This window comes from Nelusetta ayraudi, unplaced genomic scaffold, assembly GCF_046127955.1.
Source record: "Nelusetta ayraudi isolate G7.1 ecotype Tasmania unplaced genomic scaffold, CSIRO-AGI_Nayr_v1 ptg000136l, whole genome shotgun sequence".
NCBI lineage: Eukaryota > Metazoa > Chordata > Actinopteri > Tetraodontiformes > Monacanthidae > Nelusetta > Nelusetta ayraudi.
The window spans coordinates 6,204,281-6,231,926 of NW_027466186.1; the positions used below are offsets into that span (position 1 = coordinate 6,204,281).

A 27,646-nucleotide genomic window follows, 5' to 3' on the forward strand; every position below is an offset into this window, starting at 1 on the left:
AGTCTCTCGCTCTCTCTCTATCTCCTCTATCCTTCATTTTTTTGCAGATGAAAACCTGTAGATAAAATGTTTTACGGTACAGATAATATCTCTTGCTGTGTCTGTTATTTTACCCTGTATGCCTTGTAATTTATTGCCCTCTATCAGTGCTGTCGACAAATAACATCTGCCTTTATGGCCTTGAGCAACCCCTTGAGCGCACGACACACATCACGGGTTACTCACAGCATCAGATGACGTAAAGCTGCGACAACCTATTTAAAAACAGCAGGCCGACGTTATGATGAGAGAGCCGTCAGGTGGGATGCGCTGCGCTGCTCTCCAGGTTCTCGGCTGGAAGCTGTGACAAGAAACTCATTTGGCATCATCGCTGCTGCAAACGCCACAGAAGATCAGAGGCTGTCAGCTAACAGCTGGGTCGCAGCAAAGGCGGCTTCCAGAGTGGGATGGTTGTATACCCTTCTTACTTGGGCAGTATGTTGAAGCGACGTGCTTTAAGAGTGAAGAACGCTCTGGTGCGAGAGTGCATGGCTGAATTTCTTGGAACTTTTGTTTTACTGGTAAGTGAATTGGATTTTTTTTTAAAGTTATTTTTTTAAAAACCTATGCAGGTTAACAAAAAAATATTATATTTGGGGAATTTTCTTAAAGTTTGTTTCAAACTGATGTATTATTCCAATGAAGCTGTACACCAAAGTAGAGGTTTTCCACATTAACATTACACAGTAAAAGGGCTAGTTTCAAGAAAAAACAATAACTCAATTACATCTAATTCAGTTATTGTAAATACTGTATATGTGGCCCTTCTTTGGTTGAGCATGGACCTTTACAAAAACTGATAGTAGCAATCTTTTGATGACCTTTTCACTGCATATATTATAATTATAAATGAATCATCTTTATTACTGTACATAATGCGCCTATGTCAATTCATAGCAGGACATTTACTTGGAAAGGCCTTTTGGCACACAGCTGTTTTTTATTTATAAGGTTTAGTCAGAAATTGGCATTCCAGCCATTCAGATTAAGGAAATGAATCATCAACCTATTTTCTTTTCCAGTGCAATTCACCAGGCCATAAATATTACATAATCACATTTCAATTTGCTGTATCTGTTAGGTTGTCTTCAGCTTTTCCTGTCTGTTTACTTGCAATTTCATTAAAACGGAATATAATATACAACATGGTATATAATGTATCTCTGCTTTACTGCCCCTGCGCTGTTTGCCTATTCTCTGCGCTGTGAAGCTGTTCGGCTGCTCGGCTGCAGCGCAGGTGAAAACCAGCCGAGAGACCAAAGGCCAGTTCCTGTCTGTCAACATGGCCTTCTCGGTGGGTGTGATGTCGGCCATGTACCTCACAAAAAACATCACAGGTAAACGGAATGAAACTTGTAACTATAATGAAAAATGAAAGACGAATGGCTACACTCAGTTTGATGCCACTGTCTCGGGTGACGTCACTTTTCTCTCTTTCACTCTGAGTTATTGCTTTCCCATTTCTGCACCCATTTGCTGACCCAAACACTTGGGGATTTATTGCTTGCATGGCATGGCACTCTCTCTGCACAGAGGCCTTGTGCAGCTTCACAAGTTCTCCACTCTTCGTAACTGAGGTCAAAGATGAATACAAACAATCTCGGTGGAAAACCGCCCTGCAAATAAATGTAATCTGAGATTTCATTAACCTTCCGCTCTCTCCACTCGCTGTAATTTACATGCCCATTCCGGTCTGCTATTTCCTCCTGTGCTTGTCTGCAGGCGCTCATCTAAACCCAGCAGTGACTCTGAGTTTCTGTGTGCTGGAGAAGGCGCCCTGGGGAAAGCTGGTGCCCTACTCTCTCTCCCAGCTGCTGGGAGCCTATGTGGCATCAGGACTCGTCTACCTGGTCTATTATGGTATGTCTGTCTGTCACCTGAAATCCTTCATCACTCGACAAATATTTTCTGAAGAGTTTGTGTACGACTGTGATACATTATCCAGTTTGTCTAATAGACTGCTGGACTCCAAGCAAGCAGAATTGTTTATTAAGAGCAAATGTGTATTAAAAGCAAATGAAAAATCTGAAAAATTGTACTCTCTATCATGTCATGTCAAAAGATTGACTGAATTAAGCATTCTACATAGAAATAAATAAATAAATGCTTCTGATATTTGTCAGAGTCACCCACAGAAATGTGAAAATTACAATTGCCAAGTATCCAAATAATATTTGATCAGCCCATTGAAACTCATATATTGCCCTACACTTTAATCAGTAAAAATTTGACTTGTGCATTTTTGGTCTATTCCCTGTTTGTTCAAATGTTAAATGTTTTTTCTAGAAACAAATGATAGAATTTTTCAAACACACCCTAACATTTTTTTAAAATTAGGTCTACACAAAATTTACATAAAGACTGAGAATTAAAAGTTCAACGTTTTTAGATTGCGTCAAGACCAACAACTCATTTACAGTTTTTTTCCTCTCTCTGATTGTGTCTAAGATTCCATCATGAACTTCAGTGAAGGAGTGTTGACTGTGTATGGTCCAAATGAAACAGCGTCAATATTTGCCACGTTTCCTGCAGAGCACATGTCGCTGGGCAGAAGTTTCCTCGACCAGGTCAGCTTTACTCACAACCTCCTTCCTTTTAAACAGCTTTTCATCTATTAATCTCTCCATCTCTCCATTTGTGTGTCCATTAGGTGGTGGGCACTGGCATGCTGATGTTGTGCATCCTTGGTTTGGGCGAGCAGAGGAACACTCCGGCCCCAGCAGAGCTCATCCCTGCTGTGGTGGCTGCGATCGTCCTGGGCATCTCCATGTCAATGTCTGGGAACTGCGGCGGAGCAATAAATCCGGCTCGTGACCTGGGACCGCGCCTCTTCACGCTGACCGCAGGCTGGGGCACAGAGGTCTTCACGTGAGTAGCTGCTGGAACTCCAAGCACGGCTTCCACCGACATAGTGCTTTGGTTTCTCTGGAGATGCTTGGCGGAGGAGTTGTCAGGTGTTCTTGTTGCCCCAGCTTGTTCCAGAGCATCAGAGTTGACCTGCTCAGTACGGCGTAATGTTCAAATGTGACTTTTGCTTCTTCCCAAATAAATACCACTGTATTTTGACAGTTCTAATGTGTTTTTTTGCAATGAGTTGCAGAAAGGATTTGTAAGGATATTGAAAACTGTTGATATCATTGGGCAACAAAAAACTTAATTACAACAGGATAGGAAAATGATTGTAAGGGTATGTTTAGGGACCTTTCACTGAACTCGAGGCATCTATTGTGTAGGTGTTACAACTACTGGTTCTGGGTCCCTCTGGTGGCACCCCTTGTGGGAGGCGTGATGGGTTCCTTCCTGTACTTGATCTTCATCGACTGGCAGCTGCCTGAACTCCACCAGCCTGAGAGGCTCCCCCCTCCCACAGCTGTGTCCAGCATCTGCCACAAAGTAAAACACCACTGTCCGCAGTTTGACAATGCAGTGGAGACGAAGGCTGAACAATACTGAGTGTTACAGTTGATGGCCGTTGAAAGACGGAAATATGCTTGTAAATGTTGTTCGACTGATCAAATGTCAGTATCCCAGCAAAGTATTGTTTATCTGTTTTTGCAAATGGTACTAAAATGTATTTTGTTTGTTTGTTTGTTTTTACTTTCATAGAATTTAAACTGAAGTTTTATTTGTTCGCACAGAGGCAGCTGAACAATGGTGAATACTGTGTAATTGCGCTGTTTATGTTAAAGTCGGTATTCTTTATTACACTCTGCTTTTTTATATAGATTATGTTGATTTGTGAATGTGTGCTAAACTGAATGACAATAAAAATACAAGAATACTTCTTATTTCTTTGTCACAGTTTGTTACTGTTGTCATATTAATATGAAAACTATAAATCTGTCCTCTGCTGCACAACACAATGAGGGTCATTGAAGGGTCCCACTTCACAAAATGGAAAATTCCACCGTCCGTCACATTGGTCTCTTTAATCAATGTTTTTGATTGCTAGTCATCGCAAGACTATTTGCACACAAGTGAAGTGGGTTGATTATGAAACGGTGATGAGCGAATAGTATTGAGGCATGTTCACCAAGGTCATGATCTTTATGGTGAAACGCTGTTTCTGGCTGGTATCTTGTGCACTTCTGACTAGACACAAAAAGTTAGACAGGTGGCAGCGCTCAGTCGTGAGGAGGAGCTGCTGTATTTTTCACTTCCTTGGACTCTTTCTCCTTTCAGCTTATTCTTAGAGTGTTTGTATTACAGAGGAATTCTGCTGTTTAATTTTAATACCCCCTCCCCCTTTGATTTAAGTCGGAAGGTCAGATGGCTGTTGCCTATTTCTCTCTAAGTCAGTTGCACTCACAGGTAAAGATATTTAGCTGCGTTCAAATCACCTTAAGACTAATAATGTAATCCTCTTTCCTGTGCAACTGTTCGTTGTGATGATGACCACGTTCATGTTATGCTTAGTCCCCAAAAACATTAGTTTTCATAACAACTGAAATAATGCAGTGGGGGAATAACACAGAATAATGCATTGCAAAAGGAAAAAGAAGAGCTCTCTCTTGTTGATTGGTAATGACACAAACAGGTTAGCTGGGAGGGTTTCCAGCTTGGAAGAACCTGTCAGGTTTGTTCTACATCAGTCTGCCAGTGGGAGGCCTCTCTCAAAAACAAGTCACTTCAGAAATGTAAGATTCCAAAGCAACAACACATGATTAGATCCTTTTCAGGAAAGAAACTGATGTTTGGCCATGGCTTTAATGCATTTATACTGAAAATACAATATGGGTCATCTCTCTGTGCCCAATTCTGTCATTTGTCATGCATGCCATACCTCTATGGTCATACTACTCTAAGGTCATACGTGACAGCTCCCCCTTAAAAAAACAAGCAAAGTGGTTCAAAGTGTGAATCCTAGGTTTTAGCGACACTCAGACACACTCACAACACGATTAATGCACATTTTTGTATGAGTAAATGCCACTGTGGAGAGGAAGTTTCCTCTGTTCCTTTAGATCAGGGGTCACCAACGTGGTGCCCGGCATGAGTAGCCCGCAGACCCGTTCGAAAAATTGTGCAGCTCGTTGAGCTGTGTCTAAAATTCAATTTTATCCAACCTTGTAAAGTCATTTTTGATAATTATTGAGAACTCATGAGCTTGATAAGTGTCTTCACATAGAAGAGTATCATTAATAATAATATATAACTCAGAGAGTTTGTTATTTCAGGAGAATCTAGCAAACTGGTAGCCCTTCATACGGCTCAGGACCCATGAAGTAGCTCTCAGTGCCAAAAAGGTTGGTGACCCTGCTTTAGATGCTGCGACCTTGGACGGAGCAGATGTGGGAGTGAGTACTGCTGACGGGGCGGCAGGGGGCAGCAGAGGGCAGCAGCACGACGCCCGCTGAAAACAGACGAGCACGGGTCCAGGAAACTAAAGTAGTGTTTCATCTGTCAGGTATTGCAAAATGAAAACGTGAAAGGGAACGTTGAAGTGAAATTTTGGGGGAAATACGTTAAAATTGTCAAACTTCTGAGTTCCGGAGTCCTGTTTGCAGAAGGTGCAGACGAGGTGGAGAAGGTAGAGAAGGATCCAGCTCCTCCTCCTCGTCCTCCTCTTCCTCCACCACCTCCTCCGGCCAGAGTCAAAGCCTCCCTCATCGACACCGACTTCCCACCGCATCCTCGGCTTCCTGCCTCTCACTTCATCATCACGGGAGAAACTCTTGGCCGGAGCCTCGTCATGTCCTCGGCGTGGAGAGCAGCTCGGATGCGTCCACCAGGAGCAGCGGCTTTCTGAGAAAAACAACCTGACTAAGGTATGAATGTGGGCGCAAACTGCCAGAAGCGCGGAACCTTTTGCTCTGCGGTGTCACTTCACCAGCTGGAAGGACTGATGTTTGTCCCGTTGGCGCTTTCATCTCTTGTTACTGCACCAGGCTGTGTGAATTACTGACAAGCTGTTTTTCTAATGCTCCTGTAAGAGCGGAGAGTCGAACATCTCGATTGCCATGAAAGTCAAAGTGAAAGTGTTTAATTGTGAGATGCATCTCCAGACTTGGAGAGCTGCTGGTTTCTGTTCACGGTTCATGGCTGTGATGCAATTGGCCAGTTAGTTCTTATTTTTCCTCATTAAGCTGAGTGATTTATTTTAGTTTTAAAAAGATAGATGTTTCCCAAAGTTACCACAATATGTGACAAAACACCTCATCGGAGGAGTGACAAACGTACTTCTTGTATTGGCAGGAGTTTGAGTCTAACTCTGCTTATCACAAATAAATACATGGCAACAAAAAATAAACCCCTATCCTGTTTTTTCATCCAAAAGGTCCCGTGTTATGCAAACTCCTCTGGTGTTTTATAATGCTCTGTCTCTATCAATGCAAGCCAAGAAATGAGAACAACATGTCCATTGTCTCCTTTTTTGCTTGAAAGTATTTTTTTTTTTTTTAATTAGTCATGCTGTGAGGCTGCTCCATAATAGTCCAGGATAAAAATACAGATGTGAAAATGGATATGACATGGGACTAATCTGCTGTTTCAGGTATTCTCACCTTATTCACGAGGTGCACAAATACGCCAGTGAGGTTAATAAGTATTGATAGCAGATTCAGATTTAATATCTTGTGTTTAATTCCATTTCATTTTATTGAACACAGATTTGTTTTTCTACTCGAGATGAATAAAACCCACCTTAAATAAAAAATGACTGATATAAACATGCACCATACTGCATCATGTCCTATAAAAATAGATCTAGAATCAAATTCCTCGCTTAATGAAGTCACACCACGTCACATGTAAGATGTGAACCAGTGCTGCGCCACAGTGTAAAATGTTGTTTTGTGTGTCGCTCCAAAGGCTCCCTATAATCTTCAGCCAAAAATCGAAGGAATTCTGCTGACTGAAGGCCACATTTTTGATCGCGCCGACACATTTTTTCCCGCTCCCTGGGTCGTGAGCTTTAGAGCCCTGCAGGTTTGTGGGGTTATACAAGGCACCAGCCACAGATGGAGCTATGCAGTGATCAGGGAGGACAGAAGTGACTGGTGAGAGACTGAGGAAGGGAGCTGTGGGATAGTTACATAGTAAACGACTCTTGCTTTACTAACGCCGATGCACAGATAAGTAACCTGCACGGCGACACAGTGAGTGAATATACACGTTCGATAAAATGGAAGAGCAAAAAGTATGACCGGGCTAGAAGTGGTGCCAGAAACTGTATAGCTGAAAGCTGATCGTACCGACTCACATGGAGTATTGATCGGAGACTCATCGCCCAGAGCCGCTGTGTGTCTGCCATACTGTGTGCAGTGCACTTCATAGCATGTGCCACTAACCTGGGATAAAGAGATGCAAAAAGAAAAACTCCTCCCTATATATGCTGAGCAGTCTTAATTATATAAAAATCAAGAGTTCTCAACATGGCGTTTATCCCTCTTTTTATCACTACCTGCAAGAATGTTTGGAATTGTTTTCCCGATGAAACAACCACCTGGACTGAGATATTGTCACCTGAGAGTGGTTTAGGTGACATATCTGACGTCACAAAGGGTTGATACCCGGAGCTCTTTTAGCACAGGCTTTTGGTGCAGTCAAGCAGGGCGAGCAAAAGCATCAAAACATGGACTCGTCATGTCTCAGGATGTTCACTGACAGGCTACAGACGGAAATCACTGTGAGGAAACACCGGCAACGTGAATTTTGCATGATGATGAGATTGTTTAACCGAGACGCAGGTGTTGCGAGTGAGAGCAGTGAGGTGTGTAATATTAACTAATGTAAAGAGAGGATGGGGGGGGAGGGAGGGAAAACGCAGCTCCATTACTGTGTCTCGGCCCCTGACAGTGGATCTGGTCCCAGCAGCCACCAGTCACCAGACACTGTGTGCCACAGAGACAAATGTTGCTCTCTGCTCAATGTCATTTCCTCATTACGGCTCTAACGGACCGGATTTTGCTCCTGCATCTGTGTCTCTGAGTGTGTGAGTGCGTCTTGCCATTGCAACGCTTGATACATTAAATTTTTTCCATTTGGGTGAGGAAGTTTTTTTTTTTTTTTTGTTTCTTTGGAACACCCTGAAATTACAAACAAAGCTTGTAGTTTATAGAGAGCGCGAGTTGAGCCTGGAGCCTCAGTTTGTTCTCCTACAGTGAATTAACCTTCTCAGGCAGCGGAGAAAATGGCCCATTCAGCGGGGATCTCAATTGAAATCCTTTTCCTGTGAATGCTCATTTTCTCCTTTCTGTCCTCCTCATTTCATTGCCTCCTCGCGTTCCGACTCACACACCTTCCTTTTCACCTCCTGCAGACAATCCCATGGGCCATAGCGGGAGGACGGAGGCAGTGTGGAGATGTTCAGAAAGAGGCCTCCTCCAGGTCAGTGCCTGCGACTCCACTCAGTAATTACTGAGTAATTACCCATGCCTTTAAAGTCTAATTTTGTATTTAAAAAAAAAAAACAAAAACAAAAAAAAAACAGAAGGGTACACTTTGCCAAAGAGTTTTTTTTCATTGTTATAGTTGGGATATATATAACCCTTGCCTGCCATCAGATTATACCTCCATCTGGGCTGTAACCATGCTGTTTGCTAATGCCATCTTGTGTTTAATGTGCTGTGTAATGTTCACTTTCGTTCTGGCAGCACACATTGATCGTGCGTTACTTAAAATCACACCTACAGTGTCGTTTGACAGACCTCCTTATGGATCAGTGGGGATGCTCTCAGGCTTCATAGTGAGGCTGATGGTATCAATAAGTGGGCAGGTGCAGCGGTGGCAGAGTTGTAATGCAATAAATGCCTCGACGCTCATTGGCCGAAACATTTGTGAGAGGAATTCTTCCGGACTGTACCTGGCTGCTGTACAGTGAAACTGCACAGGAATCACATTCCGGGCACGCACTGTTTAATGTATGGGCACGAGGCTTCAGGCACGTGCCCAGGCCCCGCCCACTGCGGTGCGCCACCTCCCCAAAACCGGTGCGCCGGAGCGGCGTCGAAGCCGCAGTTCGCTCACCATGGCAACGCCTGACAACAAAACACAGCGCGGTGTGGTTGTGGACTCGGACTGTCCATATGGTTGTGGACTCGGACTGTCCACAACCACACCGCATTTGCGATATAACAAATGGTTCTTTGGGTAGGTTTGCAGCAATCTGCACTAGTTATATCTGCTAGGTGCGTAATTTCTTGATCGTCCGTCAGCTGATGACTTCATTGTTTCCGAAGCATCGGGGGAGAGCTGGGACATGGACGGGAGTGGCGCGCGATCGTGCGCGCACGTGTGTGTGTGTGTGTGTGTGTTTAGAGCGGAGGAGGGGGGCACGAGCAAGGGGGCGGGACGGCCGCCGCTAATCAAACTTATCCAAGTTGGGGGGGGGGTTGTCCGCGTCCTTGCGGGAGATGCAGCGGGCATCCGGCACGGCAGCAGCCCCGCGACTGAGAGGACGTAGTCAGGATGACGATCATGAAAGACTTCCCGGTGAAATGGTTTCCGGCTGTTCTCCCCCTGCGGAGAGACAAGCAGAAGGCATCCAAAGGAGCCAAATCTAATAAGAAGGGAACAGGTTTGTGATAATTATGGGTGATTTTTTTTTTCTCTCTCTCTCTCACTCGTTACCATTGATCATCACCACCATCATCAAGGGGCTGCTGATTCAGATTAGCGCCGTCCCAAATGAGACAAACGTGTATTCCCAGTATCTTCACCTCACCCACTCCATAGTCATCACTCAAGATGCCAGTTTCTGTAGTTCCTCATTACAACACACTCATTATTTCTGCATTACCGTCCTAACTGGCTTCACCACTATGTTGCCTGTTTGTCTGTTACTGAAATCAACTGTAACTGAACTGTCAAACTTTATTTAATGACAGTGAATATGTATAACATTGTCATATATAATGCCATTATTTTGTTGCCCTCAACAATGCAAAGCTTATGTTTTTGTTATGTTAGTTAATTTCAAACTCTTTTTGCTGAATATATGATCTCCAATGTTTTCCTGGTTTAGAGTGCGGTGTTTACTGGGAATGCATCCAGGTTTACCTGAGTCAGGGCTCCGTGTAAACAAGCAGAGTATAGTTTCACCCAGTGACGATGATCGGTCCTGCAGGCGGCAGCCAAGACTGTTTCCATCTTGGCTGTATCCTCCCTGCTAAAGATCTGCTTATGCACCTTAATTTGACCTTCAGCCCATCACTCCGTCACTGTGTCACTGGCATCGTTTTTCCCACAAATGAGTTCTCCGCTCTGTGTTTGCACGCAGACGGTTCCTCTGTCCCGTTCTTGCTTAATTGAATCACGGTGAGTAATGATCCCATCCGACCCGTCTCGCCCACAGTTGCTTTTAGTCCCCAAGAGGACATGAGCGTTTGCCGCGGCTGTGACTGTGCTTTGTGGTCGTCGATGCTGTGACTTCAGTGTGTGTGTGTGTTCGCTAAAAGAGCGCGTCAGCCATGAAGGCAAAAAGGTGACGCTGTCCTGTGGCACGTGCACTCACATGTCCGGACATGAGAGGTGAGAATTAAAGGCGCAAGGGGGGCGAAAAGAGGAAATGCTTTTGGATTAGGCGGCACAATAAGAATATTTAATCTGGAAGTTCCACTTTACCAACGTCTGAGAAAAGTCTTTAAATGCAGCAGGATTAAAGCACCTAATATTGGCTTTGGGCTTTATCTTCGTGAACAAGATACTGTGTAGCTTCTCGGCCTGCATCAGAAATCCCAGTCAAAGACATTAAGCTCTTAATGGGCAGTTTGCTGAAGATGTTCAAGCATTCAGCTCATGTTTGGCATTTTACAAAGATGCGGCCAGCTGGTCCCGACATCAGATACTATAGGAAGCCTCAGCGTCTCTGTGCTTACCTGGCACTGGCTCTGTGGACGGTTAATGCAGCTCTGCCTGGCAGACGCATCTCTGCAGAGAACACTTGCCTGAGGTAGCTGAATAATGATCTTCAGGTGGAAGAGAAGCGGGGAAAGTCAGGAGGAGGGGACTACAGTAAATATAATGTGGGCTACGCAGCAACGGGATCATAAGAAACCCGATATTGACTTTCGCAGCAACGTTTCGATAAGAGCAACGCATTTGGCAGCTTTGGGCTGCTTCCTGAGCAGCTGAAGACTGATACCTTGAACTCTCTGCCTTAGATACTGCCGTGGAAAGTTGCAAAGACGCTTGTCTGTTGCCCTCATGTGCTATTTTTCTCCATTATGTGCATTGCAAGATGTTGCAAGAATTAAAACAATAAACATTTTTTTCATTAAAGGAATTAATGTATGTTTGGATGATATAGCATGAAAATAATTGCTTAAAAAATGCCACAAAAAGCTTGAAATTTAATAAATTGTGAAAAACTTCACCATAAGTTAAAAAAAAATGTGTCGTCAATCAACCCTCTAAAAAGAGAAGAAGAAGCATCTCATCAGCCCCGTTATAGTCGTTGGTAAGTGAACGGCGCTTCTTCATTGGACCAAATCAGATGTGACAACATCCCATAATATCTGCTCTATAGTGGACCAATGTTTACCTGCAGCAGCCGCAGCTCTGCCTCAGAAGCCTGCTGCTGCTATAGGAACTCCTGAAGACGGTGGGCCGCGCTGCTCGACAGCCGACACAGATGCGAGTGAAGGTTTCAGGCCACTGCAGAAACACAGGAAACCACAGGTCTTTGTTTATGTGTGCGAGTGCGACTCTGATGACTATGTTGTGCGTTGTCCCTTCCTCTGGCTCCACTTTTCATCAGCCAGAAGTGTCTCAGGGGCTTTTTCGCCACTTAACAGTGCAGCTTGTCGGCTGTTTGGCCCCTCCGAACTTTATTAGTGCATGCGTGCGCGCAGCCGCTGAGCTAAACAGGCCTGTGTTTCTTATGAAGAGCAGCCTCATCAATATTATAAGAGCCCAGTGAAGGAGGGAAAGGTACTTCCAAACTACTCAGCGTCAGCATTTCCAGCAACCCTAAAATAATCAGGGGCTAAAGAGCAGGGTCTGGAGGGGATGAGATGTGCTGTAGAGAGCACAGGAGCAGGAAATGAGCACAGATTTGCAATTATTCTTTTGTAAGGTTTTTTTTTTTTTTATGATATAAGCCTACAGGCGCAGACAGACTTCTGGTTATGGACTGATGGAGGCAGCAGATTATTAATCAGTTGATGGGATTAATTCTAATCAGTCGTTTTGATGCGCATGTCTGTGAGGCCAAGACATTGTGGACTCAAACACACTGGAACTGACGCTGATCATTGATTTATCAATAAATGCTCAGACACGGTGGACACGCTGCCTCTCCCAGGCTCTTACTGATAATGACAATCTTTGGGGAATACACTCAGTCCTGAATGTGCATTTTGGCCCAATTTATTTTTTCAAATCAGAGACGCGGCATCTTGAGAACATTCTGTAACATCTCTGTTGGGACGTCATCCCAGTCTGACTCATTGCCCTTCGTTATGTCTCTCTGTGCAGAGGAGGAGAGGAGGGTCCGGGCCAACGACAGAGAGTACAACGAGAAGTTTCAATATGCAGTAAGAGTCGACCTCTCGCACTGTCGCACATCATCTATCCCAAAACCCAAATCCTTCAACCTGTTTTCTCTCACCAGAGTAACTGCATCATGACCTCCAAGTACAACATCATCACCTTTCTACCTGTCAACTTGTTTGAGCAATTCCAGGAAGTAGCCAACACATACTTCCTGTTCCTGCTCATCCTGCAGGTGAGCTTTTCTCTTTAATATCCTGAAGAAAACCCTTCCAGTGGTGGTAGAACATTACCAGGATGAGCCCTGTGGAAGACATTCACAGTGAAACTAATCTCTTTAATATTAATAGTACCTGTTTGGATGCAGTCTATTCTTCTTTATCTTTACGTACATAATTTGTAAAATAATCCAACTGTCAATATAATGTGAATATCTTGTTTTGATCACCGTTTATTCCACGTCAGCCTTATTTTATTTTTATTTATTTTTAATCAATATAATCTCCATTCTTTCCTACTGTATTGTTGCTGTAATATGCAAATATCCCCAATGTGGGATTAATAAAGGCTTCTTCTTCTTCTTCTTCTTCTTCTTCTTCTTCTTCTTCTTCTTCTTCTTCTTCTTAATCCGTGTTTGCAGTGTGTTTAACAGCTGTACTCCTCTCTGTTTAGTTAATACCTCAGATCTCCTCACTCTCCTGGTTCACCACCATTGTGCCTTTAGCTCTGGTGCTGAGCATCACTGCAGTGAAGGATGCCACAGATGACTATGTAAGTACAGTGAAACCAGCCACAAGCCAACCATCTCGAGTCTTTGAGTGCCAAAAGTGTTGCAGGCGCCCAAGATGCCTCCGACATGAGGTCGGCTCGCTTCCTCACACAGGTCACCATGAACTTTTCTCTCCTCCAGTTTCGCCACAAAAGCGACAACCAAGTGAACAACCGTCAATCTCAGGTCCTCATCAGAGGCTCGTAAGTCACTTTAGCCATTGACCATTTAAACAGCGATCAGATAACTCGACTATTTAACATTACAAGTCGTCCTGTTTATGTGATATCTCACTCTCTTTCACTTTCTCAGACTACAGAAGGAAAAATGGATGAACGTACGAGTGGGAGATATCATCAAACTGGAAAACAACCAGTTTGTAGCAGTAAGACACAGACTGATTTTTCATTCTCACACAACACAATACACAACCACTGATCACAGAAGGTAAAATAATCAATGCTTTGCACAGACGTGCTTGTAGATCCTATTTGTTCTCCATCAAGGACATTATTCCATCAAAGCCTATAGACTATAGATGTAAGCGGCCACAATATGTGATCTAGATGGCCCCTTGTCTTTTCACGTCACTGACTCAGTGTTGTCCCTGCACCATGAGTTCACCAGGATGCTCACCTCAGCTGTTGGATCTGCTTTCAGGCTGACCTGCTCCTCCTGTCCACCAGCGAGCCTCACGGCCTCTGTTACATCGAGACAGCCGAGCTGGACGGGTCAGACACCTCCAGGCAGCTTCATGCTAGACGAGCAGCAGCTCACAATACACAGAAGCAGCACAACGCCAACACTGAAGCCCTGTGTGTGTGTGTGTGTGTGTGTTTTGTGTTTCAGAGAGACCAACATGAAGGTGCGCCAGTCCGTCTCCGTGACGTCTGACCTCGGAGACCAGAGCCACTTGGCGTCGTTCGACGGTGAGGTTTGATCAAACTCCTGGTTGCTCTCTGTGTTTTGGTACCTCTTGCTTCACCATGATTTAAAGGTCAGCGCTGACGCCTTCCGCCCTCACATTCAACCAAGCTAAGCAACGCGCTCTCTCTCTCTTTCCTGTGCCTGTGCGAAGCGTCAGCCTATCATCACCCGCCCACTGGGCTGCACGCCGACAGACATCTTTGTCAGCAATCCATAAACCCACACACACACACACACACAGATGCTTGCATGCTCACACTCCTCACCTGCTCAGGAAAATGCATCGCTAAAGCAATTCAACCCACTCTGCTCTCGTATCAGCTTGCAGGGGGTGTGTGTGGCGTTATACATTTGTGAAGGGGCATAATGCCGTTGCATTTATTCCACTGCGCTTTATTCATTTGGGTTGTTGTTTTTTTTTATCATATCCAGCACTAAACCCACTGGTTATGCAAAATACACAAGTTTTAGATTTTTACATTATAAATGTAGATATTGTGCACCTAAAAACATTAGTAATACTATTTCGAGTAAAGATGAAAAAACATTTTTTAAACAAAGAGAAATAATCATATTTAAGAGGCTTGAGTGTCTTTGACAAAAAGCCAAGTTATAAATAATATTAATTACAGATGTGTTTCTTTTTTGGGTGTTAGATTGTGGAATGGTCTTGATGAATGATGAATTGAAATTGTGTAGATCTCTGTTGAGTTTAGAAAAAAATTAAAACAGTAATATCATTAAGGATTTTTTTTTTCTTTCTGTCACTGATATTGTGGGTTGTTGTATAGTTGGTATAGGACCATAGCCGACTCCTTTTTCGGGCTACAGAGTTTGTTAAATTTTCTTGTGAGAAAATTTATTGTGCAAAATGTGTATGTGTTATTTGCCAGTTGATAGCACACAATTCAAATATTGCATATTGTTACCGAAATAAACTACTCATTCATTCATTCATTCATTCCTTCGGTATAACATGTATGCATGTGTCTGTGCGTCAAGGCGAGGTGGTGTGCGAGCCGCCCAACAACAAGCTGGACCGATTCTGCGGGACTCTGTACTGGCGAGACAAGAAATACCCCCTGACCAACCAGAACATGCTGCTGCGAGGCTGCGTCCTCCGCAACACGGAGGCCTGCTACGGCCTGGTTATTTTTGCAGGTATGTGTGTATGTGTGTGTGTGTGTGTGTGTGTGTGTATGCATGTGTGTTTCAAAACACGTGAGAGCGAGAAGTCGCGTGTCACCTTTAATGCCTCTGCTGCTCCAACAGGTCCCGACACCAAATTGATGCAGAACAGCGGCCGCACCAAGTTTAAGCGCACGAGCATCGACCGGCTGATGAACACTCTGGTGCTCTGGGTAGGACACCTCAAACTTCTCACTTTCCGTCACTATTTCGGGACTCCATCTCAGGGGTTTGGCTTTCATTTCGTGTATCTGCCCCAACAAGTGTATCATATCCTCGTTTTGCTGTCCGCCACGATGCAGCTGTGAGGTGTGTGAATGTAAGTCGGTTCCTTGTCTGCAACTCTGCGTCAGATCTTTGGCTTCCTGGTGTGCATGGGTGTGATCCTGGCCGTGGGCAACGCCGTGTGGGAGAGGAAGGTGGGCTCCCTGTTCCAGAGCTACCTGCCCTGGGACCCTCCTGTGGACAACTTCCTGTTCTCGGCCTTCCTCTCCTTCTGGTCCTACGTCATCATTCTCAACACGGTGGTGCCGATCTCTCTTTATGTCAGGTGATTTTCAAGACAAAGTCGCTGAACCAGACAAGCTGGGGGGGGGTGGAGCCTATCCCAGAATTTTCCATGTGAGATGTCATAGAACACAAAACATAACTAAACATGTAAACAGAGGAGAGAAAACAGACCAATTTAAAGGTATCATATTATAACCAGTTTTAGAACCTTATTTTTATCCCTGCTCTCGAGCGGAGCATCCTACAATATTAAATTGTCCAACATTGTCCATATAGATTTAAGGCCTCTGGCACAAACTGTCGCTTTGAGTTTTCTGCCAAAGATTTCACACACATTCAGATGGAGACAAAAATAACGCGACCATAAGACCACAACACCTGGCCGGTTCACTCTGCTAACCTGAGAGAATTTTCACTTCCCGTTGTGACAACCACCAAAAGGACTGATTAAGGCAATCATGTGTTTTATCACAAACCTTATGGAAAGTAGTGCGGGCAGACAAAGTAAAAAAAAAAAAAAAAAGGGGTTTGTTTTTTTGACGGGCTAGAATTACAAAACCGTTGTTCAGTGAATTGTGCGTTCAGATTTACAGACGTATAAAACTCTATGATTTGATGGTTTTAATCACAGTTATTTTGTGTCTAGTTATGTCTACAGTGATGCTGAGGTGTTATTGTCATCATAGAAGTTTGAGTTTCAGTAAAAAGCGATTTTCCTCAATGAGACCTGAAGTTTCCACATCAGGAGGAGCCCTGGATGCGTCCTCAGTAGCCGTTGTGCTTTCTCAAGCAAGCAACCAACTTAGACTGAAAACACAACAACCTTATTGAAAACAACACTATGTTGTAATGTTGGTTTGGTTCAAGTGAGTGGTCAAGAGGGACCAATTACTTGTTCTCTATTCATAACCAAAACCACAACCCTCTTTCAATCGTCTGCCTTGCAGCGTGGAGGTGATCCGACTGGGCCACAGCTACTTCATCAACTGGGACCAGCAGATGTTCTGCTCGCAGTGCAACACGGCAGCCGAGGCCAGGACCACCACTCTGAATGAAGAGCTGGGTCAGGTGGGCGACCCGCGCTCTGTGTGTGTGTGATGGTGAAAGTGTCTGAGCAGCTCTTTGACGGAGGCTTTAATATTCCTCTTGACACGCTGGCAACAGTGCAGTGAATTACTGTGTGTTGGCCTGCGATGTATGGCCCCTGCTGTTTGCAGTCCAGAGTAATCACTCTGGACATGATGGAACGCAATCTGGTGTGATTTAATAGAATTTCAGAGCTAATTTTTTTTTTTTCCATCTACAAAAGAAACAGGCGGGGACCACAGCAGAAATAGTCCTTTCAGAACCACGTCTCTCTCGTCACTGGTTGAGAATAACCACGTTTGTTGTAGTGTTATTTTAGTGTTTAGTGGAAAGGACTGCTGCAAGGGTATTCTAAGACCTTTTTTTCCCCTCAGAATTTGTCTTTCCAAATGATTCCAAAGACCAAACCTGTATTTGTTCACATTTTTAAATAATAAAGGCAAACAACTTCCAGGAATTTAATGTAAAAACAAACAAACAAAATCACACTTCTGTCAAACTGCTTGATTAAAGTTTTACATATCTATCCTAGCTTTTTATAGCTCAGTTTTCTTATAGATGTTCTAATTCTGACTGTTCAAGCATGCACAAACATGGCTACTGCATGTATAAATCATGCACTTTTACTGGCTATATGTTTCAGGTCATCACCTTTCCATCTATTTTTTCTGTTTCAGCTCACTGCACTAATTCATCCTCAATAGTTTTCTTGAACACGGCTGAGTAATTGTGCTGTGGATCACTTGTTACAGCTTTACTATGCAAAAGTGGACCAAAACAACTCATCATCACGCCTTTCTGTGTGAAATATTTTACAGATTCTGAATTTTATGTTTGAAACGATTCCTTTAGGTTGAGTACATATTCAGCGATAAAACCGGCACTCTGACGCAGAACATCATGAGCTTCAATAAGTGTTCCATCGACGGACACACTTATGGTCAGTGCAACACACACACACGCACACGCAAGAGATTCCGGAGCTTCTTAAGCCGTTGCACCACTGCAGTCTGTTATTATTAACTTCAACACATCTGCTGTCTGTTTGTGTTACTGTCAGGTGAGGTGGCTGACCCACTGGGACCGCTGCCAAAGGTTGGTCGTCTGAACACGTGTTCGCAGACATCCATTAGCACTTTAGGCACAGGCACCAGGCAAGTATCTCTGATTGACCATTGGTTTCCCTCCAGAGATTGGACTTCACTGCCTTCAACCCTCTGGCAGATCCAAACTTCTGTTTCTACGACGACACCCTGCTGGAGTCGGTGAAGGTTGGGGACGACCACGCCCACGAGTTTTTCCGCCTTCTGTCGCTCTGCCACACCGTCATGAGTGAGGAGAAGAGTGAGGGTGAGCGAGAGGAAGGCGGGGGGGGTGTCGGGTTAGAGGATCGCAAAGATCTGACGGTTCACTGTTGGTTTTACGTTTTATCTCTTGCCAGGCGAGCTGGTTTACAAGGCTCAGTCTCCAGATGAGGGCGCTCTTGTGACTGCGGCCAGAAACTTTGGTTTTGTGTTTCGCTCTCGCACTCCCGGAACCATCACCACCACAGAGATGGGCCGAGCCGTCACCTACAGTCTGCTCGCCATTCTTGACTTCAACAACATACGCAAGCGAATGTCTGTCATAGGTCTGTTTTTTATTACTTGTGTTCAAATATATACAAACTAGGGGCCAATAGGAAGGTGTTGTGTTACATAGTCGAAACGAAATTCACCCAAGTGCTATCCTGTGACAATATTCTTTGTCTCTATAGCCTGCCAATGAACTCTGCAGCTCATCCTTATATCTCATGCACGCTCCATTGTGCACTCTTCTGAAAATCATCCTTTTGTGATGTCACATAGTGCACTGATATCTCTTTTAGATGAGTGAATACATTCACAGCCAGGTGTCTGTTCTCTTTGCCCTTTGTTTTGTCTCCTTTCAAACATCTGGAAAGTCCAAAAAATTGTTTTTTGCCACAGGTTGTAAAAAACTCGTGAGTTTTTGTTTGCGTGTTTCTTTGTTTGTAGGACCTTTCGCTGTTGGCCCATTGTTCTATTTAAAGTTTTAGCCTGAAGACTTTGCCATTGCCGAGAGTAGTTTGTCCTCAGCATCGTAATCACATTTCCTGCTGCCAACACAGGCCTGCCTACATATTCAGCACTGACATTCATTGAATCAAAGGAAAAGCAGTCTTATCATTCAAAGGCAGTTGGGTGGAACATTTTCATTATTGGCATTTGTTTCTTTTTCCACATGCTGTCGCTCATCCTCAGTGCGTAACCCAGAGGGGAGGATCCGCCTGTACTGTAAAGGGGCTGATACGGTTCTGTTGGAGAGACTCCACCCCAGCAACCAGGAACTGGTGAACATCACCTCAGATCACCTCAATGTAAGTCGGACAGAAGGAGTCCCACAGAGACGGATAGAGCAGTGGTGCCACCTAGTGTTTCCAAGCTTAACTGCAGCTTGAGTCAACTCTATGGATCTGATAAAGGTGTATCTCCGCATCTGTGTGTGTGTGTGTGTGTGTGTGTGTGTGTGTGTGTGTGTGTGTGTGTGTGTGTGTTATCAGGAGTACGCGGCAGACGGTTTGCGGACGCTGGCGCTGGCCTACAGGGACCTGACAGAGGACGAGTGGGAGGTGTGGTCGGAGAGTCACCACCTTGCCAGCATGGCCGCCAGCTGCAGAGAGGAGCGACTGGCCGCTGTGTATGAGGAGATAGAACAGGACATGATGGTCGGTTCCTCAGTCTTTATTTTTCACTTGTATTGGCTTTAATTTCTGAGAAGGTTCCTCTCCAGCCAATTAAAATAGAACCGTGAAAAGGGGAACTTCAGTGAGCTAAATGCATGTGCTGCAAGCTCATTAATAAAAAGGAAATGTCTCTCTTGGTGATAAATACAGACACTTCTTCTTAGCTCAGGATGTTGTAAAATCTGTTGATACTTCAAGCGGAACGGTTGAAACAATTTCATGTGAAAAGAATTGAAGCCTGTACTTGTTGAATTGAAAATTGCTGTGATTTGATTTTCTGTGCAACGTGTTTTTAGCTGTTGGGCGCCACAGCCATAGAGGACAAGCTGCAGGAAGGTGTCCCAGAGACCATTGCAATCCTCTCCTTGGCCAACATCAAAATTTGGGTTCTCACAGGCGACAAGCAGGGTAGGAAGCTAAAAAAAAAAAAAGGCACTTTCACATGTTAAGTTTTGGAAGTACCCATGGCAAAAAAAAGACAGTGGATGTTCATTACCTGAATTCAGAGATTGGAGCACATACGTTTACAAACAAAGCACAAGGCGAGCATGCAGCTGTGTTAAAAATCACCTCCACAACAAGAAGTATATTTTATTTCCGTGGTGTCCATTCCTGAAGCGCTCAGCTGATCCATGTTGTTTCCCTTCACTCAGAGACGGCCGTAAACATCGGTTACTCCTGCAAGATGCTGACAGACGACATGACGGAGGTGTTCATCATCAGCGGACACACCGTGCAGAGTGTGCGGCAGGAGCTCAGGTTAGTTCACGTCTCAGGATTGAGGAACTTCCACGTCTTAACGCTCTCTGTTGATATATTCTTCTTACATGGGGGTGGATTTGTGTTTTCCTGTCACTGAGTTATGGAATGAATTGTTCTAAATGGGAAAAAAAATAATAAAAACACACGTTGAAGCCATCACACTGTACTGCAAAGGATAGATGGACTCCAGCGTTCCAGCGACCCCAAGTGCAGGAGATGCACTGATTCAAAATGGACGGATGGATATCATCAATGGCATTGTGCTTTATAACAACATAGCAAACATGCCCATGTACCCATGTGATACACCCAAATGGCTACCTGTTCTTCTTGAATTCTTTAATCTAATTGCATGAGTTTATCTGTGATTCATTCTCCCGACTGTTCTCAATGGATATATTTTCCATTTGTGTTCGTCCCAAGGAGAGCGAAGCAGAGGATGATCGAACTGTCGCAGGTCCGGGAAGGAGCGAAGGAAGAGGGCATGGAGGGATGGGCAGAGGCATGTTTCACCAGTAACGGTTTCAGAGAGGCCAAAAGCGGGGTGGGCCCAGGAGGAGGTAGCGGAGGAGGAGGAGGAGGGAAACAGCTGCACTGCACTTCTCCACCTTCCTCTAACAGCATCATGGACAACATCCCCGGAGAGTTTGCCCTCGTGATCAACGGCCACAGCCTGGTATGAACAACATGCCAACACACTTTTACATGTACCTAAGCTGAAGTCCTGCAAGTAGCATGCCAGCTTTCATATCATTCCTCTTCCTCCTCTTCTTTTAAGACCACCTTCAAGACCCTCCTTAAAATCCCATCTCAAAACCCACCTTGTTAGAACTCCTTTGAACATCTGATTAATTGTACTGTGTTGCCTGTCCTGTTATGTCATACACCTCACCGTCTTCAATTTCTTTTAAATTTGTTTCATTTCTTGTAATTTAATGTACCTCTAAATCTTGATTTATTTGTAGTTATGATTGTATCTACTGATATCATTATTTGAATGCCCTTGTAAAGTGTCTTTGAGTTTTCTGAAAAGCGCAATACAAATGAAATGCATTATTATTCTCATTATTATTATTATTATTATTATTATTATTATTATTATTATTATTATTATTATTATCATTATTATTATTATCATTACGAGAGTTTTAACCTTTTTTATACTTCCACCCACACCTAACCCTCTCGCCCCCCTGCTGTGTCAGGCACACGCCCTGGAAGCGGACATGGAGAGGGAATTTTTGTCGACGGCGTGCGCCTGCAAGGCGGTGATCTGCTGCAGAGTCACGCCGCTGCAGAAGGCGCAGGTGGTGGAGCTCATCAAGAAACACAAGAAGGCCGTCACTCTGGCCATCGGGGACGGCGCTAACGACGTCAGCATGATCAAAAGTGAGTCGCTGGGCGAGGGCGAGAGGAGGGCGAGGGCAGGGTGTTCCTGGGCAACTGTTGTGACGGAGGGGAAAGGGCAAAAGGAGAAGAAAGGCGAAGCCACAAAGAATGTTTGCGTCGGCAATTTGGCAATGACTTTTTTCAGCAGAGGCTTGTTTATCCTTCGTCGTGTGACTTTGTGACGAAGGTGCGTGTTTGGAAACAGGCGTTGCACTAGAAAGCGTGTCCACATCAAGTTTGGTACATCACTTTTTTTTTACACGTCTGTAACCTGATGTGACTCTCAGTGGACACAAAGTTGATTCTGGTAAAAATCCACCAAAGGATAATTTGCTTTCATATTATATAGTAATATGCCTTCACTTACTCGACTGAGACAAAATCACGCAAAAATCCCCAAAATGCATTTCTTCTCATCTCTCCATGTCCGTGTGTGTGAACGCTCCTGCAGGCGCCCACATTGGAGTGGGGATCTCTGGGCAGGAGGGCATCCAGGCCGTCCTGGCCAGTGACTACTCCTTCTCCCAGTTCCGCTTCTTGCAGCGCCTCCTGCTGGTGCACGGCCGCTGGTCCTACCTGCGCATGTGCCGTTTCCTCTGCTACTTCTTCTACAAGAACTTTGCCTTCACCATGGTGCACTTCTGGTTTGGCTTCTTCTGTGGCTTCTCCGCGCAGGTACTGTTCACAAAGACTGCAGCCAAACTAAATCAATGGCTGACTGATTTTTTTTCCTTTTAGCATTTTTGATTACGTTGTCATGGTGTTAGTATGCTGCCTCATCAAAAAAAACTCAGTTTTCTCTGCAGTGCATATTTTTAGGGCCTTTCTCCGGTCAGTCTTACTAAATAGTGCTTACATGTCCAATTTTTCCCCTGTTGTAGACGGTGTACGATCAATACTTCATCACTCTCTACAACATTGTCTACACATCTCTTCCTGTGCTAGCCATGGGGATATTTGACCAGGTGAGTTGACCTTCACTCTATGTATTACTACTAGAGATGAAATGGAGAAAGAAGGAAGTGAAACTGTGGGATTCGGACAGATTCCCAGTCAGAGTCCCAGCAGCCTTCTACTTTTCCTATTAACTTCATAAAATATTGTGCAGGTTTAACCACGCAGTTCTCGTTGCAGGACGTTCCCGACCAGAGGAGTCTGGAATATCCTAAACTCTACGAGCCAGGGCAGCTCAACCTTCTCTTCAACAAGAGGGAGTTCTTCATCTGCATCGCCCAGGGCATCTACACGTCGGTGGTGCTGTTCTTTGTCCCGTACGCCGTCCTCTCCGACGCCACGCAGAGCACCGGCGTCCCTCTGGCCGACTACCAGACCTTCGCGGTCACCACGGCAACAGCCCTGGTCATAGTGGTCAGCGTCCAGGTCAGTGAAGCAGGGCTACTGTCTGTCGGCTCTGTATGTTCAATGCATCATTGAAAAAGTCCTGTGTGTGTGTGTGTGTGTGTGTGTGTGTGTGTGTGTGTGTGTGTTTAAAGATCTCCCTGGACACGGGCTTCTGGACCGTCATCAACCATGTGTTCGTCTGGGGCTCTCTGGGCTCCTACTTCGCCATCATGTTCGCTCTGCACAGTCAGACCCTCTTCAAAATCTTCCCTAATCAGTTCCGCTTTGCAGGTCAGTCTGCCGCGGTTAGGCGGTGTAGTTCAAAGTGAAAGAAACAAATTAACTGTAATGGAATTAGCCACAGGATGACTCAAACATGTAGACAGAAATGATGCGACTGAGCAGAGACAGTGGCCGTTTGTAGGTAACGTATGTTGTGCTGATGATTGAGTTGTTCAGTTTTGGACTGTACATTGTGTGTTTTCTTAACATTCAAAGTTTTGGGTTTCTGATGTACTGTTGCCCAGTTGATGTTGACTTTGTATTTATTATGTATTATTTGTATTTAAAATGTCAACGATTGCAAAAAAATAATTCTTTTTATGTTAAAAGTTATTTTGTTTTGCTGGTTGGGAGCTGTATTTTACCAATTCATGTTTAACACATTTTCAAATGCATAGTTGCCGCTTAGAAATCAAGTCAACAGTTAAGTTAAGCTAATTATCCAACTGTCTAACTTTTTGTCTTGAGAAGTCTAATCATAATAATAATGCACATCTTTCTCGGTGTAACATGTTTTCATTTTGTTTTTGTTGAGTGCAGGCAGTGCCCAGAGCACACTGTTGCAGCCAGTCGTGTGGTTAACTATTGCGCTGGCGACAGCAATATGTATAGTTCCAGTTTTGGCATTTCGCTTCCTCAAGGTGGACCTCAAACCTCAGCTCGCAGACACGGTGAGAAAAGAACACGCTGCCTGCAGCCGTGAGTCCATCGCCTCTGTTTCAACACGTCTTCCCAGCAGCTTGCTCTGAAACCGGCCTCGGCCAATTATTAACTGCATGTGCACACAGCAGCAGACTGCGTGTGTGTACACGCAGCGCGCTTACCGTCACTGTCCTTCATCCACTGCAAACACTCTGTAAATATTGACCAAGTCAGTCAGGCCTAATGACACCACTTTACTCTGAGTGCATGAATTTTCAGGTCACTGCATCTCAGCTAAACCTGCTCACAGGGTCAGACAGAAACCCCCATTTAATTTTGGATGAATTGGATTTTTTAATTATTATTCTGAGGTTATTTTGATGTTGTAACGAGTGGAAACACCAGAAGATTCCCTTGATACTTCAGATGACACTGAAGTACTAAGGCAAAAAATAAATAAAAAAAAACACCTAAGGGAGTGTTTACAAAAACAACACCAGAGAATTGAAAGAATTAAAGACAAAGAATTAGAAATAATTAAAGAATAGTTTGGGCTGACAATAACCCAAAAAAGAAAATAACCATTGATGGATCTTAAGTCAGTCGGTTGGTAGGTGAATTAAACAATTTCTCTGTATTTTGAGGTTAAGTAGAGCTATAAATGTATTTACCAAGAAAGCAATCAACACGTTGTCTCATGGTTCTCATCCTATGTAGCCTGTAGCTTTATTATCCAGACATGAGGAAAAACCCCTAACCTCGATCCTTCTGTCATCCTTTTTGTCATCTTTCCAGGTGCGCTACACTCAGCTGGTGCACCTGAAAAAGCGAAAGCTGGCATGCCGCACTGTGGGAGGGGCCTGGCGGGGGGCGGGCAGCGTGTCCGAGGGCCGCTTGGGCGCCCGGGGGGGCTCCCGCAGGTCAGGCTACGCCTTTGCCCACCAGGAAGGCTTCGGCGAGCTGATCACCTCAGGGAAGAACATGCGGCTGTCGTCTCTGGCCCTGGCCTCCTTCGCCTCCCGCCACAGCTCCAGCTGGATCGACACGCTCCGCAGGAAGAAGCACACTCACACTCCTCCCAGTGCGTCCGGCGAGTGCAGCCCAGCTCCGAGCTGCGTCTCCGGGTCGGTGCCGCCGCTCTCCAACTCCTCCTCCGTTCTCGGCGGCTCGCAAGACACGCCCATCGAGGAGGAAACGACCGCGACGCCAGAGCAGCAGGCGCAAACTGCGGCTGCCTCGTCTGCTCAGACCCCAGCTGCTCCAGAGACTTCAGCCCAGCCGGTGAACACCGGCACCCCCAACACAGGCAGGTCCCACGGGGGAGACTCCTCTGGAGGCTGGAGCATCACTCTGGGGACCGTGCAGGTAAGCCGCTGTTAAATCACGCATGTGTATTTTGAGGTGCGTGAATTAACTCAGCTGACCTCTCTCACCAAACAGGAAGCCCTCTTTGGTTGGAAGGCCCGAGCCTCAAGGGACTCGAGCCAGACAGAGTGAAACGTTCATGGGAAACAGAGGACTCGCTCAACCACTACTGTCCATCATGACCGCACACAGGAAGTGCTGAGCACACAAACTCCTGTACAAGTGCTCTTATTCCTGTTGACCTAAAAAAAAACTCTGTCTCTCCCACACACACACACACACACACACACACACACACACTCACACACCATCATAAGACCAAACCTGGATCTGAGTTCCCACAACTCATAACTGGTTCAAAGGTCACTGACTGTTCTTATTTGTGATGGGGATTATTCGCCCTGGATTTCAGTGAAACAGCTTCACACAATTTATTTTACAAAAAAATTACATGAAGCATCGTATTTAGCCCTCTGTTTACAGCTTCTTCCTTCCACATTTGGAAGAGGAGAAAAACAAGGCGGCCGCGATGAGCTCTCAAGTGGTGATGGTGTTGCAGTTAACTAGAAAGAGGTGCCAGTCAGCACCCTTTGTGACATCACAAAGACTGTGTTTGGAACACAATTTCTGAGTGTAGCAAAAAATAGAACTTAAGTATATTCAGATTTTCTGGAAAGTCCACCGACACGCAGGAGGCCAGTTGAGCGATGTTTGCATAATATGGGTCTTTTAAAGGTTAAGAGAGGTCATCACTGAGTCTGAGTATAAAGTATAAAAAGGAAGACTAAAGTAACATGGGGTCAGCCAATAATCAGTGATTTGTTCAGACTAAACAACAGTGGGTTGGCCTATTGAGACAAATGACATAATTTTTAAGTGTTTATTTCTCTATTTTTGGTTTATTCTTTCTTACAAAATTGCCTTAAAGCCTCTGTGTTTGCGTAGTTCTCAGTGAGAATAGCACTTCTCGGTACAGAACACAGGAGGACCGTTGCACCTCGGAGATTGTTGTTTTGATACCGGTTATACCTCTCTACATGACTTGCTTTCCTTCATTTTTGCATCATATTGATGTGTTTTATAGTTGGCCTTCTCGATTTGCACATTAGAGCAAGCCCTGTGTGATTTTTTTTTCGTCTTTGAGGTCAAATACCGCCACAGTGTTCAAGAGGACGGGGAAACTTAGACCTGGCTAAGAGACTCCAGGAGACTGACGGACGTTTCTAGTTTGTTTCATGTCCTGATTTTCCCTGAACAGACATAAACTGTGTATGTACACTCCAGGAAAGTGCTTTACATTTTTACTGGACCATAAATAAAGGAGTATAACTAATAATAATCATGTCGTAATGGCAACACTTTGGTCTTCTTTTGTTGTCAAGTACAATCAATAGCATATCTGTGGTGTTTGGTACATACTGCCGCTAAATACCAACCTTTGTGGCGAGATAATACACAGCGACGAAATGATAACACCGTCTGTTCCTCTCAGCTGATCAACAAACCACATCTGAGAAAATGCGGCAGGCAAATACGAGGTTACAGCAATTGATGTGACATGCGACAATACTGTATTTTAGGAGGTAACTGTTTAAACAGACCAATTAATGTGATGGTGAAGATAGTGTGCTTGCCTTGCAAACCTTGTTTTGAAAGTAGCCCAAGGTTTGCGTGGAAATGATTTGATTTTGGTTGCATTTAGGCAAAAATCCTTGCACGTCTATTGAAACGGCCGGTGCATCGGAGGGTGACAGTAAAGTCCAAACTGACAAAAAATAATTCCCGCACCAATGGCCAACTTGCAAATTTTTTTAATGCGACATTTTGGTCATAGACCTTTGTCAAGCAAATGCAATGTGCTTGACATTTGCTTGACAAATGTCTATGACCGAAACGTCGCATTCAAAAAGTTTGCAAGTTGGCCACGTGTGCGGGAATTCTTTCTTTCATTCTCTTTTGTCAATGTGGTTGCATTTGAAATGAGGTAGTGAGAAAATAATGAAACTTCTTTCTTTTTTATTTCTTATGAAGACCGCAGGAACAGTTGTGGTTCCTAGCAGTCCGGGTTGGTTACAAATGTACAAATAATTGAAACAAACACACTACCAGTCAAAAGTTTGGACGCACCTTCTCGTGCAATTTTTTTTTTTTTTTTTTTTTTATCTTTATCA

At 44.5% G+C, this 27,646-nt stretch overlaps 2 protein-coding genes across 3 annotated transcripts; both read left to right on the top strand.

The window, feature by feature from the left end:
* The first annotated feature begins 107 nt into the window (after positions 1–107).
* Positions 108–3,824, top strand: aqp10a (aquaporin 10a). Its single transcript, XM_076012958.1, has 6 exons — positions 108–560; positions 1,250–1,376; positions 1,762–1,899; positions 2,488–2,606; positions 2,690–2,907; positions 3,273–3,824. The coding sequence occupies exons 1-6, from the start codon at positions 447–449 to the stop codon at positions 3,490–3,492; spliced, it is 936 nt and encodes a 311-aa protein (XP_075869073.1). The 5' UTR covers positions 108–446; the 3' UTR covers positions 3,493–3,824.
* A 1,626-nt stretch (positions 3,825–5,450) lies between these two features.
* atp8b2 (ATPase phospholipid transporting 8B2) lies at positions 5,451–26,814 on the top strand. Of its 2 annotated transcripts, XM_076012938.1 has the most exons (30): positions 5,451–5,807; positions 8,300–8,367; positions 12,457–12,515; positions 12,593–12,706; positions 13,144–13,242; positions 13,382–13,443; positions 13,553–13,625; positions 13,901–13,971; positions 14,090–14,169; positions 15,170–15,328; positions 15,440–15,528; positions 15,709–15,905; positions 16,813–16,933; positions 17,804–17,891; positions 18,012–18,046; positions 18,142–18,301; positions 18,393–18,581; positions 19,213–19,328; positions 19,512–19,676; positions 19,991–20,102; positions 20,348–20,453; positions 20,880–21,132; positions 21,662–21,845; positions 22,297–22,520; positions 22,727–22,810; positions 22,980–23,225; positions 23,339–23,477; positions 24,009–24,139; positions 24,906–25,475; positions 25,551–26,814. In XM_076012938.1, the coding sequence occupies exons 2-30, from the start codon at positions 8,343–8,345 to the stop codon at positions 25,605–25,607; spliced, it is 4,008 nt and encodes a 1,335-aa protein (XP_075869053.1). In that variant the 5' UTR covers positions 5,451–5,807; positions 8,300–8,342; the 3' UTR covers positions 25,608–26,814. The 2 variants fall into 2 exon arrangements, with proteins under 2 accessions (XP_075869053.1, XP_075869052.1); XM_076012937.1 differs by lacking the exons at positions 5,451–5,807; positions 8,300–8,367 and adding an exon at positions 8,467–9,556.
* The last annotated feature ends 832 nt before the right edge of the window (positions 26,815–27,646 follow it).